The sequence below is a fragment of the Carassius gibelio genome, chromosome A12 (genome assembly GCF_023724105.1).
Source record: "Carassius gibelio isolate Cgi1373 ecotype wild population from Czech Republic chromosome A12, carGib1.2-hapl.c, whole genome shotgun sequence".
Taxonomy (NCBI): Eukaryota; Metazoa; Chordata; class Actinopteri; order Cypriniformes; family Cyprinidae; genus Carassius; species Carassius gibelio.
Window position 1 is genome coordinate 11,478,562 of NC_068382.1, and position 16,447 is coordinate 11,495,008.

Here is a 16,447-nt window from a genome sequence, read left to right on the forward strand (position 1 = left end):
AACTCAAAAGAACATGGTGATAACGTCTTGGTGCCAGATACCACAGGATACGTTCAGAGGTCTCGAGGAGTCCATGCCTTGACACATCAGAGCTGTTTTTGGCAGCACAAGGAAGACCTACAGGATATTAGACAGGTTTAATGTTTTTTTAATGTTGTGGTTGACAAGGCCTCTGAATATTAACTTATATCATGCTCATATAGTGCCCTCTTGAGGCAATGCCAGTCAAAATGCTAAAGGTTTACTTCTCATGCTCTTCCACATGCAAAATTTAAACTATTTATATTTTGCTTTTTTATTTAATATGTCTAAAATGAAAAAAAAAAAATGGAATGACTGTCAGATTTTAAGTAATAAAAAAATGTAAATTAATTTAGTAAGTAAATGTCCACCTTTTTTTTTTTTTTTTGTATAAACCTAGGGACCAATTGTGAAGTCAGACTATAATTAGGGCTGTGCAAAAAATCGAATGCGATCTTTATATATTTTCTCAGATCTCGGCATCCTTAGTATATGTAGTATATTTTAGTATCTGAGGTCTAGAAGTAGTTGTACCACTAGTAGTTTAACACCGGAATTAGCATTTCATTTAGAGGACCAGGTCTATAAGCTATGCATCTCTGCACTGAATAAAAATGCTAAATACTAAATATTAAGAAATGTGAATTACTTGAAACTACATAAAATCCCATGTTAAACCAACAGAATAGTTTGAACAAAAAATTTCAATTTCAAAAATATTAAGGTCCCAGCATGCATTGCAGTTCGAATAACTTATGTGGTTACTATACAATCATTGTTTCACTGTTAGCTGATTTAAAAATGTTATTGTTTGTTTTGTAGTGTTGTGGTTTTATTGTGTTGTGATTTTAAAAGTTTGTCTTTTTACATGTATTGATTGTCACCACCGTAAGATGTTAAGGTGCCTTTTCATAGAAATCCTATTTGCTAATTTTATAGGGTGATATGTATTGTGTTAATTTGCAGAACAACTAATTTGTTGAACAAGAAATAGGCCTATGCATTGCGTTGAATTTATTAGCTGAATGAGGCATTTAGCATTTAGTGAATGAACAAATTCAAATTGACATAACAAAGTAGCATTAGCTACTTCTAGACAATTGATAATCTAAATGCATCAGGGATTTTTAGGTTTTCATAACAATTCCTTTTTTTTTTTCAATGTGATAGACCTGTAGGTAGAATCCAGCTGAAATTACAGTTATTTACATGTTTCTACTGATCAAAATTTAGTTTTTCTCTATTATATTGGAATTGTGGTGAATAATAAATTGTTAGTGAACTTAGTTCACTTATGTTGTGATCCAGTAGCACTGACGTCCATGTAAACCTGCTGTAGTTTGCACAAACATAGTGTATTCTTTAATTCCCTATGAACAGGTCTATTATGGCAAAATCCAAGTGAGTGGTGGAAATAAGACAACATCGGTATTTGAACAAGACTGAGCCTACTTAACCTACCAGGTGTTTTAAAAATTACAAAAAAAAAAAAAAAAAAAAAAAAAAAAAAACGTATTCATGTAACGTGAAAGCTTTGTGAGCTTTTAAATACCTGTAGGAAAGAGTAATAGTAAGTAGGCTAGTCGGCTCTGAAACGTGACGTCTCAACAAGAGGGAGTGAGCATTTTTCTTAATGACGTTGCATACCGGCTGTTTGACTCGGAAGCCATAGAAGCGTGTACTGAAGAAATGACCGTCAGTGACCTCAAGTAAGATGTTGAAGACCTGTCTTTTGTCTTCATTTCTTTATAACACATCAGCATTTATGTAGAACTGTGATAAAAACAATTGTACATTTTGAAGCGCCTTCGAAACGTCGAGTCAATACGCATCTGTCTGTCTCGCGAACGTTCATATTTGCTACGTAAAATAATGGAAAATGCTGAAACATCCGATCAAAACGGTACGACGCACTACACGAACGGTTTAGTAAACGGATTTCACACTCAACAGTCCGATGACGGAGAGTGTATTTCATCTAACGGAGGTGGTCAGGGTGCTAGTGACAGTAGCGGTGGCCATAATGGTATTGACAGTTTCCACCATCTTCATCAAGATGTACACAACAATGGTTCGCCTACGAAGCGCTGCAGACTCCGAAGACGCGTGGATTCGGGAAAGAAGAACAGACCGCGTAAGTAATAATGCATGTATTAAATGGTAGCTTAAACTTAACTATGACAATTAGCACAACAGAGAAAATAGCTATTTTTAAGGTAGGCTATGTTTCGTTTAAAAAGATCCAAAAATTTAAGCAGCAAAAAAACGATTCCAGTGCTTTAAACTTTTTTTTATTTTATTTATTTTATTATTATTTATTTTGTATGATCAACATCTTGTCAGACATTATTTTAGCCATTCGTTTTTCGTTCGTCATTGTAAAAAAAGGTTATCCCATTGTACGTTACAATTTCCATTTTATTTACTAACTGTTTGGTCATGTTTGTAGTGAAGCACCAGACTTTCCCCCTGCATTTCGTTCATATTTATATTTGTACCAAGAACGTAAAGATGAGATTTTTAAGTGTCCTGAAGTCCCGGAAGTGAACCAATTTTTGGTTTTCTTTGTGTGTTATTCTTCGCAATTAAAACAAATGAAATGCCTATTTAAAAGAGACAATGCTTGAACTGAAAACACATTTGCCTGTATTAGGTAGTTTGTTTGTTTTGAAAGACCGGGTTATTTAGTGTTGTGAAATCAATGTGATGTTCGTTGAGCGGATTTCATTGGCCAGGTCAGAATGTGAGGGCGTGACCAAAACACGCCAGATATGAAGGACATTTGATTTCATCCAATGAGAGGGAAGGATCACACAAAGGGGTGGGAATTCGAACTGTCAGGTTTTATAGTACTTGTGTAATTAACATAAAAAGGCTACATCAGCAAAGTGACATTAGGACGTTTATTCTTCTGCCAGCAGCATTTGAATGATATGTACATATACTGAGTATGTTGCTTCGTGCTTCATTTTGCTGTCTTCACAATCCTGTCTGTCTCACCTGCAAAGAATGAAACTAATTGTCAAGAAGCCAGGTAAGGTCCTGCGTAATATTGTTTAATCAAAAAAAAGCAGTACACTACATAAAACTCAGGGATTAAATTTTCTTGGTATTAATTAGCATCTTTTAACGGTCTACTATCATACCTATCAAGAACTAGTTGAAGTAACTTATTGCACGCTCCAGAATCCAATCAATTATATATAGTAATTCATAATTTATTTTAAATATGCTTTTTAAATGTATATAAATCTATCTTAATTATTTCTTGCATTGCTTAAATACGTTGTTGGCTATAAACTGCTGTGACTTCACTTTTTTTCCATTAACTTTTGTAAAGACACTGTGTTCTTGGTGGCTTTGCAGTACTTTGATCTTTGAGACAAGGAGTACACACACCCTTCACCTACATGTATATCTGCCAGCAACCTTATCATCACCCATCTAAACTCCCTTAACTAGTCAATGACATAACAAACTGCTTCCTCACAAATGCTGCAAGGATATTTTACTGATTCACTAAGGTTGTGTCAGTAAGGTCTGAATGGTTTTTATCAAGAGATTATATTGTATGCTAGACAGATTATGTAAACCTGATGTGTGACTTTTATTTTGAAGACAGGATGTTTCTCAGAATCACCAGGCAATCTCTTTGAATCCGCTGTTACCATGGCAACAAATAGGCCTTTTTCCCCTACCAAAGCAGTCATAGTAATTTGCAGTCAGACATTATTCAATATATTATTATTATTATTACATTAAAATCTTTTAAAAACACAAAAAAAGAAAGCCACTTGAGTATTATATTTTAATTATTTGTTTATTAGATTTTACATTATAGAATTTTTCCACACCTGTCATATTTATTTCACACCCATCAATACCTCACAGAAAGATGCAGGTTATACTTGTTAAGAAAGAATGCCAAAATTTCCCTTTCTAATAGGGCTGCATGATTCTGGATAAATTGAGAATCACAATATTTTTGGTCTCATATAGAGATCACGATTCTGAACTAAATAAAATAATGTGTCACAAAATGTTATTGCTGCAGTCTAATTTAAAGTGTCTAATTAATCTGTATGAGTTATTAAACATTTTTAATATACACTACCAGTCCAAAAGTCTTTTTGTTATATAATTATCTTCTGCTCACAGAGTCTACATTTATTTTATCCAAATTACAGCAAAAGTAGTGATAATGTTGTGATACACTTTTACAATAAAAAATGTAAATTGGAATATATTTAAAAATGTAATTTATTTCTGTGGTAAAAGTTGTATTTTCAGCATCATTTCTCCAGTCTTCAGTGTCACATGATCCTTCAGAAATCATTGTGATATGCTAATTTGCTGCTAAAAAAAAAACATAAAAAAAATTATTATTATTACTTCTATTTATTATTATTGCTATCATTATCACAAGTATATAAATTAATACTTTTATTTTGCAAGGATTCTTTAAATTGATCAAGTGTGACAAAGACAAAATATTTCTATTTCACATTAATTTTGTTCTTCTGAACTTTCTATCAAAGAAACCTGAAAAAAATATACTCATCTGTTTTTAACTTAATAATAATAATAAATGTTTTTTTGAACAACAAATCAGAATATTAAAATAATTTCTGAAGATCATGTGACACTGAAGACTGAAAATTCAGCTGTGCATAACAGAAATAAATTACATTTTTAAATACATTCAAGTAGAAAGCAGTTATTTTAAATTGTAAAAAAATATTTCAAAATTTTACAGTTTTTGCTGTACTTTGGATCAAATAAATGCAGGTTTGGTTAGCAGAAGCGACTTTAAAAAACATTACACATCTTACGGTTCAGAAATTTTTGACTGGTAGTGTATATATAATAATTTAAAACCCCCCATTTTTTATATTAGAATTCTGAAAAAGTAGTTTAAATCACTGATTCAACGACTCACTCATAAACCTACTTCCCTTGTTTGATTACTGGATGAATTGGCGTTTTTGAACGTTTCTCTTGAATGAAAAATTAATTCATTGACAAATACATTTTTAAGAAACTTGTCGCCACCTAGTGGTGAAACAATGCATTCGACACAAACGTTATTTGAAACGCAGTATTTTCAAAAGGGGATTTGCATTATTTTGATCGCTGCTGAATGTTTATCTGAACTATAAACTTTATTCCAGTATTTCTGTGATAATATGACTGTGAGACTGAAATAATACTGTGTAGATGAAAAGACAGTTTGTGAAGATGTTTCTTAACCAAACATAGTAACTGAAGTGAAGTGAAGTGACATTCAGCCAAGTATGGTGACCCATACTCAGAATTTGTGCTCTGCATTTAACCCATCCGAAATGCACACACACAGAGCAGTGAACACAAACACACACACTGTGAGCACACACCCGGAGCAGTGGGCAGCCATTTATGCTGCGGCGCCCGGGGAGCAGTTGGGGGTTCGATGCCTTGCTCAGTGGCACCTAAGTCGTGGTATTGAAGGTGGAGAGAGAGCTGTTCATGCACTCCCCCCACCCACAATTCCGTCCGGCCCAAGACTAGAACTCACAACCCTTCGATTGGGAGTCCAACCCTTTAACCATTAGGCCACGACTTCCCCACTTCCCCTGCTCTCTCCTTGTTAGCGGCAGTGTGAACACAGATTTTGAATGATCCGGTAAGACTTTGTCAAAGGTTTAATGGACTCGGGGAATCGTTGTCATTTAGAAATGAGATCGAGAGGGTGTCTGAATCGAGATCACGATCTTTTAACGATTAATCGTGCAGCTCTACTTTCTAATATTTTTTCCCCAGCCTTTCCATGGTTTGGGTTGGATATTGGAGGCACTCTGGTCAAGCTGGTTTACTTTGAGCCCAAAGACATAACTGCTGAAGAAGAACAAGAGGAAGTGGAGAGTCTGAAGAGCATCCGCCACTATCTGACCTCCAACGTGGCATATGGAAACACCGGTATCCGTGACGTTCACCTGGAGTTGAAGAACCTCACCATGTGTGGCCGGAAAGGCAACCTCCACTTCATTCGGTTCCCCACGCAAGATATGCACGGCTTCATCCAAATGGGCAGAGAAAAGAACTTCTCCAGTCTACACACCACACTGTGCGCCACGGGTGGGGGAGCATACAAATTTGAGGACGACTTCAGAACGGTGTGTGATCCACAAGGGAATGGTGATATAACAATGGAATTTATTAATTTAATTCAAAAACTATGTTGTTTTGTTGACATATTGTAACGTCTACTGCCACTTATACTTTTACTGTTGCCAGGACAATGAATGATTAACATTAGCTATGTCTGTCGCGTTTATGATTTATGTGTTTGTGTATTTACCTCTTCCTGCAGGTGGCTGATTTGGAGCTCCAGAAGCTGGATGAACTGGACTGTCTTATTCATGGTCTGCTGTATGTTGACTCAGTCGGGTTCAATGGTCATCCAGGGTGTTATTTTTTCCAAAATCCCTCGCACCCTGAAAACTGTGTCAAGAGGCCATTTAGCCTGGAGAACCCCTTCCCTATGTTGCTGGTAAACATTGGCTCGGGGGTAAGCATCCTGGCTGTCTACTCCAAGGATGATTACAAGCGAGTCACAGGCACCAGGTGAATTATGGCATCATGTTTTTTGTTGTGCTTAAGCACACAGGTTAATTTCAGTTTTATGCCCTTCATCCTGCTCCTATACATCACTTACATAAGTACATAAAATAAGATCTTGCTACTACAACAGCAGATATGCTACTAACTGACCAGATGAAACATTACTCAGATATGTTATCAAAGAAACATAGATATACAGTCATGGCCAAAAAATATCGGCACCCTTGGTAAATATGATCAAAGAAGGCTGTGAAAATGAATCTGCATTGTTAATTCTTTCGATCTTTTATTTTAAAGAAATTAACAAAAATCTAACCTGTCAGTGGATAATAAGAATTTAAAATGGGGGGGGAATATCATTATGAAATGAATGTTTTTCTCAAATACACATTGGACACATTTATTGGCACCCCTAGTATTTCTTATGAGTAAAATATCTCAGAAGTATATTCACATTCATATTCACAAATTTGAGCTCTCCAGGGTGATTATGAACATGAAATGATCCATCCAAGGCTTCCTGTTTCACAGAAATATAAATATGAGGGAAAACAAAGCCCAAATTCGGACTGTAAGTCGCACCTGAGTATAAGTCGCATCAGTCCAAAAATACGTCACGATGAGGGAAAAAAACATATAAGTCGCACTGTACTATAAGTCACATTTATTTAGAAACAAGAGAAAACAATACCGTCTACATCCACGAGAGGGCGCTCTATGTCTTCAATGTAGACTACAGGAGAACTTAGTATAGAGCGCCCTCTCGCGGCTGCAGATGGTAATGTTTTCTCTTGGTTCAGGTCTCTTAGTTCATTTCTCTTGGTTCATGTCAAAGTAATTTTGATAAATAAGTCGCACCTGACTATAAGTCGCAGGACCAGCCAAACTATGAAAAAAATGCGACTTATAGTCCGGAAAATACTGTAATCATCCATCACAATGAGAAAAAACAAAATATATAGTAAAACTTTAGAATAATGGTCCATTAGTTAATGTTAATTAATTAACATGAACAAACAATGAACAATACTAATTCACAGCACATTATCTAGTGTTAACGAAGCACAACTTTTGATTTGAATAATGCATTAGTAAATTAACATCAACGAAGATAAATAAATGCTCTAGAAGGATTGTTCTAGCTTAGATCATGTTAACTAAAGTAGTTAACTAACATTAACTAATGGACCATTATTCTAAAATGTTACCGAATATATTTCTAATGTGCAGCTACAGATAATTGAGCTTCACAAATTAGTGAAGTGGCTTTAAAAGAGCTAGAGCAGTGAAAATTCCCATTTCCACCATCAGGGCAATAATTAAGAATTTCCAATCAACTGAAAATGTTATAAATCTGTGTGAAAGGGGACATGTCTCTATATCATTCTAATGCACAGTGAAACACAGTGAAACTTAAAGCATAGTTTGAGTGGCTAAAGACTCTCCAAGGATCACAGCTGGAGAATTGCAGAAAGAGTCTTGGCTAACTGCTAAAATAAAATAAAAAACATTGTCAAACAGAACCTACATCACCACATGTTGTTTCAAACAAAATTATCCTAGCTCATCCAAAAACAAACTCCAGCTTATTCAGTTATCAGACATGACTGGAACTTCAGATGGGACTGGCTTCTATGGTCAGATGAAACTAAAAACAGAGCTTTTAACAGGAAAAAAATCAAGATGGTTTGGTGAACACAGGGATAAAAAGTACTCCATGTGTACAATGAAATATACTGCTGGAGGTCCTGGACCTCTTGTTTAGACACATGGCATCATGGATTCTATCAAATACCAACAGATAAAAAAAAATCACAAAGTGACTGACTCTATAATGGGACATGTCTTCATACTGTACAATAATCCAAACACAAACCTCAAAACAACACAAAAATGGGTCACTGAGCACAAAACCAAACTTCTGCTATATCCATTCCAGTCCTCTGATCTGAACCCTATAGAAAATGAGTGTGGTGACCTGTAGAGAAGAAGCACCAACATTGAGCTGGGAATCTAAAGGGTCTGAAGTGATTCTGAATGAAGGAATGGTCTCTGATCTCTTGTCAGGTGTTGGCCTCATCAGCCATTATAGGAAACCATTTAGACCTGTTAAACTGACAAATGGAGGTTTCAAAAAGTATTGAATAAAAGGATGCCATTAATTGTGGCCAATGTGTTTTAGAGAAAAACATTTATTTCATCATGATATTTTCCGCCATTTTAAATTCTTATTATCCAATGAAAGGTTAGATTTTTGTGATTTTTTTTTTTAAACAAAGGATCAAAATAATTAAAAATGCAGATTCATTTTCACAGCCTTCTTTGATCATATTTACCAAGGGTGCCGATATTTTTGGCCATAACTGTTGTTCAGAACGGCTGATTTATTCATGGAGAAGAGCATCGTCAAAGTACAGCAGATAACAGTTATGATATGCAGCGGGGAAAAAAGCAAGATATTGTGGCCATGAATGAAGAATTTGTTGCCACAACATATTATTAATTTTTTAGTCGTGGCAATGTTGTACTAAATCGTTCCCTTTTTAAATTAAAAATGGCCTACAATACATTTTTGATTTGTGGCCACAATTTCCACGTGAGGTATTCTACAACAACTTGCAATTTTCTTTTTCAACCACAGATGGCGATAAAGAGCCTTAAGTTCTGTAACTGAAGTAAAAATGATAAATTACTTATTTTTTATTGCATTCTTTATATATATATATATATATATATATATATATATATATAATATATATATATATAATATAATATAATATAATATAATATATCTGTAATGAAAATGACTTAAATTAACGCAACATTTTTAAAATACACCGCCATTCATTTGCTCCATTGATTGTGATTCAGTTTAGGAGGTGGTACGTTTCTAGGCCTGTGTTGTTTGCTGACTGGCTGTGACACATTTGAGGAGGCTTTAGAGATGGCAGCTAAAGGGGACAGCACAAATGTGGACAAACTAGTGAAGGACATTTATGGAGGTGATTATGAGCGCTTCGGTCTCCAGGGTTCCGCCGTTGCATCCAGGTATAGACAGATTTGCCATCATCCATATTTAAAATGATCATGTTTGTGATTTAAAGAAGATCTTCAAGTCCCCCCCTCCTTTATTTTTTTTAGTTTTGGTCATATGATGAGCAAGGAGAAACGTGATAGTATAAGTAAAGAGGACCTGGCCAGGGCCACTCTTGTCACCATCACCAACAACATTGGTTCCATCGCCCGCATGTGTGCAGTCAACGAGGTTTGAAAACATTTTCTTATCATGTAAAAGCTCCTCTGTTTTAAGAACTGCTTTTGCAGCCACATTAATTGATTTTTGTTCAGAATACATATGTTAAATCCAGTGGCCTACACCTTGTGAAATAATCTATATACTGTAAAGACCAAGTCTATGGTGCTTAAGATGACCATGAACTCTGTGTGCTTTGAGCTTCTTTACAGTGTTGTCTTGTGGCATGGAGATCAAGCAGCATTGTACAGGGCTATCACAGCACACTGAACAGTCACAAGATGGAGAAACTTTTTTTTTCTTTTCTTTAAGATACTCTGGTGTAAAATATATAAAAAAAAAAAACAAGTGGAATGTAGATTTCCCTTTTATATTCCTCATAATTTAAATGGAGCAATATTACTGTCTATCCTGACTGTTTTTTTTTTTTTTTTTCAGAATATCGATAGAGTGGTTTTTGTTGGGAATTTCCTTCGGATCAACACATTATCAACTAAGCTGCTAGCCTATGCCATGGACTTCTGGTCTGACGGACAACTGAAAGCCCTTTTCTTAGAACATGAAGTAAGCCTTTTTCCTTTTTTATCCCTTTTAATTCCCTTCAAATCTAAAATCAGTTGCGTTAATTATGTTTGTCTAAATTTAAACTTACACATTACCTTCTTTATAATAGTCAATCAATATATCAGGCAACCGAGTACATAGCATTTTATACACACCCATATCATTAATGCTTTAATACACATTTTTATAAATGGTGGAAATATTTTTAAAAAAAAATTACACTTAGGTCCTTTTAAACAAAAAATGTGGTGTGTTCGTGTATGAGGTGTGTCTGAAGATGAATGTGATGATGTAAATTTTAGGGAGCAAGAGGAAAATGAGCACCTGTTGCATGATGATTTATAAAAAATAAGATTATAGAAGAAATTTCTATTAGAAGTAAATTATAATAACTCAATAGATGAATAGGCCTCCTGCTCTAAATTTGGTATTTCTAGGTGTACAATAAATATTGTTAAAAGTATACAAGGTGTTACTGTTCTGATCAGTGGATGTATGAACACTTTATAGATTGACAGTATTTTTAGCTCCCTCTTGTGTCTGTTCCAGAGTCTATCACAAATCCATCAATGGACAATGTTGATTTCTGTTGCTTTTTTAATCAGAAAATATTAGTAAGAACATATTATGCAAATTAAAATTTGTATGAATTATACACTGATTTATTTGATCAAAAATACAGTAAAAACAGTAATATTGGGAAATATCATTACAGTTTAAATGACTGTTTTCTATTAAAATGCACAGTAGTGTATGGAAAATCTCAGCCATTGATTGCTGTTTTAGGTCTCCTTTTAACTCTGTATTAATGCTGGACAGCTGGGTCTGACTGTGAACGCTCCAGGTTGTCGTTCAGAACCAGATGCATGATGTGCTCCTAAAGCTGGAATCAGAAATCCCAAAAAAGTTATTCCAGTCACTATAATATATCTAAATATGTAAGATCGGAAACAAAAACCTTTCTAAAAGAAAATATATCGCTTTTCCCTCCCTTTGAGCCACAGCGTGATCCCATACAGTTCTACCCATTAAAAATGTTCAGTCTTCCTGGACACTGTAAATATGAACTAAAAAAAAACAAACATTCAATGCCTATTTTTAACAGCACTGAGCACTTTTTTTATTTTAATTTTTTTTTGCTGATCATCATGAATGCAATCAAGACCAAAACTCCTAAAAGGAAGTAATAAGATGAATAATATCATGATGCAATTTCTATTAGAAGATTCTGTCTTTTGTGTCAAAAATAATCACTTATTGTGATTGTACTGAACCGACTACATGTTCATCAGGTACTGTAACTCAACAACAGACCTGTGCTGACATTAATGTGTATTTAAGCTGCTGGTAACATCTGTAACAGCACATTAAGCACACTTTCTTTACTTGTATGCCACAGCAAACTGAATGCATGTGTCTGTACTTTGTATTTTTACTGAGTCAATGCAAAGCATGTAAGGAATTTCTGAACAGGTGTGTCACCCCTTAGGGTGATACACAACATTTTGAGCAATGTTGTCAGGCAACTTTAGCTAATGTGGCAACCAGGTGAGACACAGGGCCCATGACCTATCTAAAGTATCCAGATAGAAATGTGTTACTCATTCACAATGGGAAAATGCCCAAACAACATTGCTCAAAAAGATTTGACCAGCAAAATTGCTCAAAAAGTTTTTTATTTGCATTCTGAACAATGTTGCTGGTCGTGCACATTCAACCATATATATAATTATACAACAGATGATGAATAGGCCTGCTGCTCTAAATTTGTTATTTATAGGTGCACAATAAATGAGAAATGTTTAAATATTGTTAAAAGTGAACAAGATGTTAGTGCCATTTACTGTTATGATCAGTGTATGTATGACCACTTTGCAGATCAGGACCTTTAGCTCCCCCTTCTGTCAGCTTCAAAGACTACCACAGACCCATCAATGGACAATGTTGATTTCTGTTGCCAAATAGTGTGAATTTACTAATCAGAAAATATTAATAAGAAAGTATTATGTAAATAAAAATTATTTCAAATTAAAAGGTTCAGCTTGTGTACATCTCATTAGATATTTTATATTTATTCAAAGGATTGGGGTCAGTAAGATTTTTTTTTTTTTTACCTTTTAAAGTTTCTTTTTGCACACCAAGGCTGATTTATTTGATTAAAATATAGTATTATTACAGGTTAAAAATGACTTATTTTAAAATTAATTATTCTTATTTTAAAGCTGCGGTAGAGAACTTTTGACGCTTTAGCGGTTAATAAACAGAACTGCTTGCGTCTTGCGGAAGAACATTGTAGCCGGAGCTACTTCTCTCTGTTTATGTCTATGAAGAATCACAAAGGTACTGGGTTACTCCGCCGCGGTACCCCCGAAGCAATCTAAAATAGTCCGAATATAATTGTCTCATATTCTACTGTCAGGACATAATGACAGGTTTAACAAATATGTAAAAAATATTTTTTTTACAAAAGTTCCCTACAGCACCTTTAATACACAGTAATGTATGCAACATATCAGCCACTGATTGCTGATTAGGCCTCAGCAAATGCCATCTTATCATATGAAATAAGCATGTATGGAAATATAATGAAATACTCTGCTTCTTTACTGCAGGGTTATTTTGGAGCTGTTGGTGCCTTCCTAGAGCTACTAAAGATGACTGAAGACTCCTGAGACACTGAGGAAAACCCAACCTTCAAACCAGAAGCTGCTGTAAGATTTCAGGAAAGCCACATCCCCTAATAAGAAAAAGCCATTTAATAATGTGACGAGTTTCCATTTCTCTTTAAATCATCTACATGCTGGCTCTTCTATGCTTGTGACAGGAGCAGATGTTCAAGATGTTCTGAGCTTCTCCTCATGATAACTGTTTCTTGTCAGCGTTGCCATACACCCAGCACAGATTTGCCTTTGCCATGTATTGATGATTTAAGTGGAAGATGATTTAGGATAATAATGCTTGTATACTCCCTCTTCTCCCTGTTTGTGAGCTTTATGAAAACAGTTGTAACGTATGAAAAGGGTTTGGAGGTGAGTATTATGTGTATAAGTGGAACAGCCTGCTGTATAAAAACAACCTTCCCCAATCATCTCTGAACAAATCATGCTTTTAAACCACAAATCAGATTTACATTTACACATAGATGAAAAGTCTGTAAGAACAGTCCATTTATGCAGGACTTTTCTTTCCCATTTCCAGTCACATACAAGCATTTATAATATCTGTATTACATTAAAAATGCTAAGTTGTATTATTGATCATACAGTCATTTTGGACACTAAAGCGTGAGTCAAAATTCATTCATTTTTTATAATAATACATCAAATACCATTTAAATTTCAGTACTTTTCAGTTAGATCAGTCTTTTATTTGAACACTTACAAAATTAGCTAAATGTGGTCAGGTAGACCTGTTTTATCTACATTGGGCCAGAGTCTAGCCAAAGATATCTTAGTTTCTGAGATATCTTTACCTCCTTTTAACTGCCCTATGTAATGAACAGTGAACATATGCACCTGAGCTGACACCGATTGTGTTGGGACCAAATTGACTACCTTTACATTGACTAGAAAACAGTATCTTCATCAGATGGAGAATTCTCATAGTACACTACATACAGTCCAATAAGTCCTTTCTTATGGTGATAATGATTTGTATTTGGTTTTGCAGTCCCAAATGCTGAGATTTCTCTGATCTGAATGTGTTAACCGTATACCCTGTGTATATACACTGTATTGTGTAATGTTTTGTTGTTGTTGTTGTTTTTATTTAATTTAACATTTGCACAAACCATCTCTTGTCATATTCATGCCATTATGCAGTGATGTCTTAAATTTCATTTGAGACTGCTAACCAAGACATATATTTACTGTCAAACCTCCTTGCAAATGCCTTCATCCTTTCAACATTTTCATCTTAAACTTCATCTATTAATGAACATATTTTGCCTTTTTTCCCCTCATGTATCAACATGAGAATCGCTTAACTACTGTATATGCCTAAACATGTTTTAACTCTGTATTAATGCTGGACAGCTGGGTCTGACTGTGAACGCTCCAGGTTGTTGTTCAGAACCAGATGCATGATGTGCTCCTAAAGCTGGAATCAGAAATCCCAAAAAAGATATTCCAGTCATTATAATCTATCTAAATATGTAAGATCGGAAACAAAAGCCTTTCTAAAAGAAAATGTATTGCTTTTCCCTCTCTTTGAGCCACAGCGTGACACCATACAGTTCTACCAATTTCATTTTCTCATTTTTCCAGCACACTCTAAATATGAACTAAAAAAGACACGCAATACTTTTTAACAGCACTGAGAAAATACGATTTCTTTTTTTTTTTTTTTTTTGCTGATCATCATGAATGCAAGCAAGACCAAAACTCCTAAAAGGAAGTAATAAGAGGAATAATATCATGATGCAATTTCTATTAGAAGATTCTGTCTTTTGTGTCAAAAATAATCACTTATTGTGATTGTACCGAACCGACTACATGTTCATCAGGTACTGTAACTCAACAACAGACCTGTGCTGACATTAATGTGTATTTAAGCTGCTGGTTAACATCTGTGACCGCACGTTAAACACACAGCCTCTACTTCTTTTCCTTCTGTCTGTTGATTCATGCTTTACTTCTGCTCAGTCCTTAGAATTGCCTTATGCAGTGGGGTGCCATTTTGTCTTTGGATGTCTGGATTATGCACAATGGCATCCCAACATCTCTCTGAGCCACAAAAGTAACTTCCAAGTGTTACGGGGTGCCTTTTACTGATAGAGACAAGGCTTTATCTCTGTATCCTCTGCATTGTTGCAAATGCTAAATCCACATCACTGTATAGAGTAAGCTTTAACAATATATTTGCAGTTTTTCCTTTTTTTGGGGGGGGGGGGGGGGGTATTGCTTTACCTGTATGCCACAGCAGACTGAATGCATGTGTCGGTACTTTGTATTTTTACTGAGCCAATACAAAGCATGTAAGCAATTTCTGAACAGGTGTGTCACCCCTTAAGGCGATGATACACTGGGCAACTTTTTGAGCAATGTTGCTGTTCAGTGTTACCATAAATGGGCAACCAGGTGAGACACCGAGCATACAACCGATCTAAAATATCCAAATAGAAATTTTCTGCCCATTCTCAATGGGAAAGTGCCCAAGACACGTTGCTCAAAAAAGATTCCCCATGTATCATCACCTTCAGGCATTTGAATGGATCGCTCCAATGTAGTCAAATTGCCTTTGTCAAGTTTTGTTCTTGTAAACCAGCATAACACTTGGATCTTATGTCAGCGCATGTTAATGTCAATGCGCTGTTTGTATTAAATTAAATGTAATCTTTCTCTCCTTTCATAAATGTATCTGTCCCAGACTGTACATGTTTGATGCCCATTTCTTCAGAAAGCATGTTCTAAATTATAAATGCTGAAGAGCCATTGAAGCTGAATTATAAGCTTTTTCTAGAGCTCAGTTGCTTCTTAATAAATAGTCTAATTTTAGATAATTAAATGTTAATTTTCCTTGCTAATACCCCTTATTAATTAGCTCAGTCTCCTGACAAACTTGTCTATATCACTACATAAATTTTAAGTGTATTTCTTATGCTATAACGTTTGATGTTGATGAATCCTTGATTTAATTCTGTCTCCTAGTAAATGATGAAATCATATTATTAGCTCTAAAATGTCAATAAGAATTCTTTATATTGGTTTTGAGTTATCAGGTGAAAAGCTAACTTCATTTGTCAATTAACTATTTTGTAAATATCTAATAAATGTGTTAATTATGGTAATTGGTTTACTGTTATTACTTTTTATTTATTTTCTTTCTTTTCATTCAAAAATAAACACTTCGACCGGTTTACTGCTCATTCACAAACATAACAGAAGAGACGTTGCGCCTATAGTATTTTGTTCATTATATATGAATCCTTATTCCACTTGAATCAATTCATTCAAACTACTTTAGTACTAATTGGTGCTAAATTTAATCTTCCGTAATGTTTTAATTTCA

At 34.8% G+C, this 16,447-nt stretch overlaps 1 protein-coding gene across 3 annotated transcripts; it reads left to right on the forward strand.

The window, feature by feature from the left end:
• Window positions 1–1,591: 1,591 nt before the first annotated feature.
• LOC128025107 (pantothenate kinase 1-like) lies at window positions 1,592–16,226 on the forward strand. Of its 3 annotated transcripts, XM_052611121.1 has the most exons (8): window positions 1,737–2,155; window positions 5,821–6,173; window positions 6,371–6,624; window positions 9,493–9,669; window positions 9,763–9,886; window positions 10,313–10,438; window positions 13,051–13,149; window positions 13,263–16,226. In XM_052611121.1, the coding sequence occupies exons 1-7, from the start codon at window positions 1,894–1,896 to the stop codon at window positions 13,108–13,110; spliced, it is 1,356 nt and encodes a 451-aa protein (XP_052467081.1). In that variant the 5' UTR covers window positions 1,737–1,893; the 3' UTR covers window positions 13,111–13,149; window positions 13,263–16,226. The 3 variants fall into 3 exon arrangements, with proteins under 3 accessions (XP_052467083.1, XP_052467081.1, XP_052467082.1); XM_052611123.1 differs by lacking the exon at window positions 1,737–2,155 and adding an exon at window positions 1,592–1,730 and having other exon boundaries at window positions 13,051–16,226; XM_052611122.1 differs by lacking the exon at window positions 1,737–2,155 and adding an exon at window positions 2,881–3,055 and having other exon boundaries at window positions 13,051–16,226.
• The last annotated feature ends 221 nt before the right edge of the window (window positions 16,227–16,447 follow it).

What these genes read in the sequence shown, in the direction of transcription:
- LOC128025107 (XM_052611121.1), top strand. Translation starts at nt 1,894, where the DNA reads ATGGAAAATGCTGAAACATCCGATCAAAACGGTACGACGCACTACACG. An exon ending in TTGAGGACGACTTCAGAACG is followed by an intron (nt 6,174 to 6,370) that starts GTGTGTGATCCA and finishes CTCTTCCTGCAG; the next exon opens with GTGGCTGATTTGGAGCTCCA. An exon ending in CCCTTTTCTTAGAACATGAA is followed by an intron (nt 10,439 to 13,050) that starts GTAAGCCTTTTT and finishes TCTTTACTGCAG; the next exon opens with GGTTATTTTGGAGCTGTTGG.